The 5,951-nt window shown below is 39.2% G+C and overlaps 1 protein-coding gene across 9 annotated transcripts in view; it reads left to right on the top strand.

Moving 5' to 3' along the window:
• chl1b (cell adhesion molecule L1-like b) overlaps positions 1-3,347 on the top strand; it is a 78,436-nt gene extending 75,089 nt beyond the window's left edge. For 8 of the 9 annotated variants that reach the window (XM_085455770.1, XM_085455763.1, XM_085455760.1 and 5 more), the window contains one exon: positions 1,718-3,347. In XM_085455770.1, the coding sequence (XP_085311896.1) occupies positions 1,718-1,922 (205 nt within the window). In that variant the 3' untranslated portion in view covers positions 1,923-3,347. The remainder of the gene's footprint in view (positions 1-1,717) is intronic. The other variant, XM_085455768.1, reaches the window with a different exon arrangement.
• Positions 3,348-5,951: the final 2,604 nt, after the last annotated feature.

The raw sequence follows: 5,951 nt of genomic DNA, 5'->3' as shown, positions 1-5,951 counted from the left end.
AACTAGTCCAAAGAATAAACTAGAAATGTGCTAGTTTACTTTCTTGCAGGTACTTAGATGAGAAGATTAATACAACAGTTTGGAGTGAAAAATAAAGAAACTGTTAGCTTAGCACACAGTTTGAGTCAAAGCTGAAGCTGGTACTGCTCAGCTAAATTAAGTGCTAGTTAACCTTCAACCTCACAGTGACCACAAGACTACAGAAAGGCACTGGCCTCAGGCAGGAAATAATGAGGTCAGTAACCACAATATATAATCTCAGATGTGGGTGAGTGTTGATAATGAGATATTAATTTATTTCATTATGGAAAGATTGGTGCCGAACAGCAGTTTAAATGGAACGGGTACAAATGATTAAAAATTTTTTTTTAAAAATAACCCAACAAAACAAAACTCTATGAGTGAAGGAAACAAGGACACGAATGACACAGGTACAAACATTTGGTGGTTTGTGATTATTAATTTGTGATTTATGATAAATTCATTTTTAGAGTGCAGTGTGGCCCAGTGCGCTGGTTTAGCACAGAAGCGGTGAGAATCTTACAGATAAACAGTAACACGTCCGTATCATCTTTGATTACCCAACGTTTTCATGGAAGATGCAATGATGAAGACTATAAATAATAAAGGATAAAGAGGGACTCAAGTTGAGCATGTCTATAAGCAACGCTCCTGTAAAAGCATGTATTGGCAATGCCTGTTATGTGGACAGTTATTTTGGAGGTCCATCTAAATAAATGGAGAAAGAGCCCAAACTTGATTGATGAAGTAAACCTAACCTGGATCTGTTCAATGATAAAAAACAAACTTGGATGATAAAGATTAAATCTCCCTGGCACCACTGAACTGTACTTCAGCTGAGCGTATGCAACAGTGCAGCAGCATGACTCTAATGTTTCCCAGTTTGGCTGGTGATTGGCTCTTAGATGGCAGAAGCATTTTAGAATACTCCCATTGATTTCTACTCAAGTCACTGAGTGCCAAGTCTGCTCTCTGCTGTAAATCACGTCACTGTAATCTAGGACAGACAGAAAATGGCCCCAACCAAAGTTTCAAGTTTTTAATAAGGTGGCTGCTATTCACTTTACTGAGCTAAAAGTCATCAGTTTTTGTCTCGACATCTATATTTATCGAGCATATCTATCATTTTCTGCTCTCAGAAACTATTCACATCCTCTGCTAAATCTAATGCTCTGTCCTGTCCCAAAAATGTAATGGCTTCTTCATTTGGCCAATCACGTTTCATGAAGTTTGGTTAAAGAGTTGCTTCCATAATCTCCTTAGAATCAGGCTATGGTTGAATTCATGAAAAGCTAGCTGGTCCACCGTGCTCCTGTAGTTGATGTCAAAAGCTCTGTCAGCAGAATTCCCATGACAATATTACACAGTACATCCTTTGTAATCGTTTCACTGTTGTCTTGCATTACAAGACCACAGCATGTGTGTAGCCTCACCAGCACCAGTTTAATGCACCTCCTAATATCTCATTTGCTCTCCAGTTGGCACTTGATCAAATGAGGCGCGTATGCTCATGTTTTAATTTTGTTTCAACACGTGCATCTTTGTGATTATAAACCATTGGTCAACCAGAGGTAAAGGATAATGTCAATCACAGAGGCTCACTGTAGAGGCAGCAGCCCCGTCCTCTCCAACAAGCTACAGAGTGAAGCCATGGGTGAAATGAGGTGCTTCTAAATCCACTGTGCTTCTCTCGCAGCGACAATGACGAGAAGCCACTGAAGGGCAGCCAACACTCGCTGAGCAGGGAGATCAAAGCAGTGGAAAGCGGGGACAGCCTGGTGGACTACGGCGATGAGGACGCGCAGTTCAACGAAGACGGCTCCTTTATCGGCGAGTACGCCGGGCGGAAGGAGAAGAGGGCGTCCGCTGAGATCAAAGCCACCATTCAGACCCCGGCATGAGGAGCAGAACGGGCCACCCAGTTTCCACGAAAGCTGTCGGAACAAAAAAAGAAAAACAGGAAACAGACATTATTCATGCGGAGCGCAAGTTCTGTGTCAAACGTAATGTGTCGTTGCCAAGTGCACACTGCCATTCTCATTTTATACAGCTCTGTTTTGTTAAGTTGCGACAGAATGACCATTACTAAATACGGTGTATATATAGTGTATATTGTATGTGTGGAGTGTCTTTTTTTTATAATTATTATTACTCAAAATTTTAGAGGGCTTTGTTTTTATTTCCTTTCCTTCAGCTGCAGTACTCTTTGTACTCCCCTCTCCGCTGTGCATCGTTATATGCAGCTTCGCCTCTGGTGTCACCTTGTAGCAGGCCACAGACAAAGTGGGGATATCAAGTTGATATTTTTTCAATTGGAACGTATATTACTGACCTTTTATATTTGAAATGGATTCATTGAATATGATGTAAGATGTGTATAAAGGTTTGCTTATTAACTTATTTTTTTCCAGTGGTTTTATACCTGACAGAATAATAAGACAGTTCACATATCATTGCATATTATAAAGACCACTTCCTGCTCCTGAATCTCCTTGTGATGTTAGGATATATTATTTAGTTGTACCTTGTTTAGAAACATTTGAGCTGTTAGTTTAAATCACACATTTACTGTAACAGCCAAGCGGTGCTTCAGCAGATTTGGGGTAAAAAGTTTCAGAAATGTAATCTATTACAGGTTGATATCATTAAATAACTATACGCATAACCCAGTCTTGATTAAATTGGATTTAACCACCAGTGTGTTGAGTTTTACAAACCAAGAATGAGCAGATCAATACAATTTATTGTCAGTTTGTTAAAAATAAAGCTGAGATAGGGGAAAGAAGTAGCCCTAGCATACAAAGAAAAACTTAGGAATGCAATATGGTACAAACATGAAGGATGTGTTGATCTTTTCATTAGTGAGGGCCTGTTCCTTTTTACATTGCTACTTTATTAAATTAGTAATACAATGTCAATTATTTTTTAGAGATGATGAAAAAATATCAACAAAAGCTAAGGTTTTTATTTTATTTTTTTTATTTGTATCCTGCAAATGGAAGCTGTGGCATCGCTATGTCACTGTCAGAAGTACCTGCAATGGATTACAGGCTTCTTTTTGTCAATCAGATTACTCAGTCTGGTTTTAATATTTGCCATCCACCTGCACCGGTAATTCAGTGTGCTATAGTAAAGTGTTATATTGGTTTTGTTAAGCCCTACTTTGAGTATGCTGCCACTCCAAAACAGAATCACTTCTGTTGTTCATTAACATTAGCAACCTGATCGGGAAAACTGCAGTGTTTTGTAAAAGTTCACTCATTGCATTGCATGTTATAAATGTTAATTGGTGTTTTTCAATGTTATTAAATTGCTTTACTTTCCTACATCTGGGTAATAGTCTGACTGTCTGTCTGGTCGCAGCCATCACTGGCAGGAGATTATTAATGTTTTCGCTACCCGCGGTACTATTTGTAGGTCCCTGCAGACGAATTCCTGACTGAAGTCTCTGCCTTTACCTCCAGCCATCAGTAAAATATGAGCTGAGAGAAAGAACTACCTTGTGAAATGTCCTCATTCAATCTGAATAAAGTAAAAGATGTCTGACAAATTGTTCCCATTTGTAGCATGACTTTAACAAATACCACACCAGGGTCAAGTCTCTGTCTGAGTCGAGCATCTTGTTAGATTACTTCGGCTGTAGGAGAGAATCTCGAGAAATCAAAGCAGTGGGCTCAGCCAGGCACTGGATCAAGAAGCGGGAGCTGTAATCATGTCTGATGGTTGATAGCAGGGAGTGGAGAGTGTCAGTGTGAGGACTCTCACTGTGTGGCTCGCATCTGCCTCAAATACTCTGTCATCACTCAGCCAGGTTTGCTTTAACTGCGGCGCTGAGCGGCTGCGGTTTTCACACGTGCAACCTTCAGGTGTTGGTAATGGACCCTTTGGTAGCCATCCCGAAGGTCCTCGACTCTGGAAACAATATGAACAGCTGGATGTGTCTGTACACACGCAATCAATGTTGGGTGAGCTATTTACAGAGCTTAATTGTGCAACAGAAGAACACTGCTCTCTGGAGAGAAAGGCGAATTGCATCACAGCTAGTGAAAAACAGAAATTCCTATTAGAGACATTGCTTACCAAAACACTGTAGGCTACAAACACTTGGAATCTATCAGCTTGGTGCAACATTGAAGGTTTTTCACAAGTTTATGCGACACACAAATGCTAATTTCAATGGATATATTGAAAACACTGCCTAAGGGAAGCATGTACAATGTAAAGTGTAATGGAGCCAGCACAGAACCATGTGGAACTCCGTGACTAACGTTTGCGTTACTGAATTATTTCCTGTAGTTATTAGAAATTTGCATTGCAACATAACCTGAGATGCTTGCACATAATTGCTAGGCAACAGTATATGCGCACATACCAGCACAAATATGGGACACTTTATTTTTGTACTATTTATACTGTGTGGGAAACTGTAATTTTACATTACAATTTGTAGACACTTCTCACTTTCACCTGATTGGTCTGAATAAGTCTGCTCCGCCGTGTCCATGTGTGCTACAAGTGCTGATGATATCAGTTAGGAATTTGTTTTCCATTGCATGAGGAAATGGACATGTGCTAGGAGAGCATGTGAAAAATGTCAATTTCATCAGTCTCACAATCACTGCATGATAGATAGCAGACACCTATTTTTAAATGTTAGTAGTGCATTTGCATGATGATATCTCTGCCCCAGCCCCATACACATTATGAATCCCCTTTATAGATGTGAATAGAGGATACTCAGAGGTTTTCCTCTGAGAATTAGCAAGTCATGCAGGTATTGTATATGCAGGAAAACTGTGCATATACAATGCTTGCATTCACAGTGAATTGAATTTTATAGATGGTGCAAGTATAACTATAACTCTGGAATTTGTGGCTGGAGATGCTTCTGATTTTTAATCTTTATTTGTTATTTATATGTGAGGCAAGAGAGCAACAGAAACATTACACATAATCACATTTGAGTGAGTTGTGTAAATGTCCATTTATGGTTCAGATGTCTGCCTTCTTGTGACACTCAATCTGGAAAATCAACAAATTTGATTCTAATTGTCAGGATTCTCCCTGCTGTTTGAAAGCAGCAGTTTGATAGTTTATACCATTGCTACTTAGAAACCTGCAGCTGAGGCTACTTTGGATCAATTACTGCACAGCAGATTCTAACTGTGACTGCTTCACTGAGGGAAAAAGACGCAAAATGATCATGGAAAGTTTGAAAAGCACTTTTCGGTTCCATCTAGGTACATTATATTTATCTGTATTGCTTCTGTCGACAGCTTAATGCCCACTGGTTTTTCTCCTATTATCTAAAATTCAGCATTTCTCTTGAGCACTGGGCTTAGACGCATTAGATCTAAGAGTTGTCATAGTTACCCAAGATATTATTACCGGAAACATTATAATAAACATCCACTTATCATGGTTCCAATAATTTAGTATTTCCTCTTAAATGTATTTTAGTCTTGTCGATTCCATACCCTTAGTGTTCATTTTTTATGTGATTTTTTATAATATTTAATTAAAATTACAAGTTTTATCCAAAACCCTGAACTTTCCATGAACCTTACCAAAATGTTCTTTTTATGGAAAATGTCAGACACCGGGGTACCTTAAGGTCAAATCAGGTTGATGCTGAAATTAAAAAGTGTGTTCTTCACCTTTGTTGATGTTTTTTTTTTTAAGCAGCAGCCGTAGAACCTCAGAAAAAAATACATAAAAGCAAGATGTTGGTGAAGCAGTCATTTGTGAGATTGTATGCTGACACGTAAATGATTTAGTTCAGTTTTGAGCTTTACCAACCCTGGTCTCAGAGCTCCTGCTTCTATTCTACGATCTTGGCCCCTTTTAAACTCCGTCACTTCTGTCTGCCTCTTCTTCACCTTTCCTGCTCTTATGGAGTCTCATCAATCTGCCGCGCTCTTCCTCTCCTC

Source organism: Copadichromis virginalis, linkage group LG5 (assembly GCF_057382275.1).
Source record: "Copadichromis virginalis isolate Kocher_CV1m ecotype Utaka linkage group LG5, C_Virginalis_male_GT1.1, whole genome shotgun sequence".
Classification (NCBI taxonomy): domain Eukaryota; kingdom Metazoa; phylum Chordata; class Actinopteri; order Cichliformes; family Cichlidae; genus Copadichromis; species Copadichromis virginalis.
Note: the sequence above shows the minus strand (reverse complement) of the source record. Positions and strands in the feature narration are given on the sequence as shown.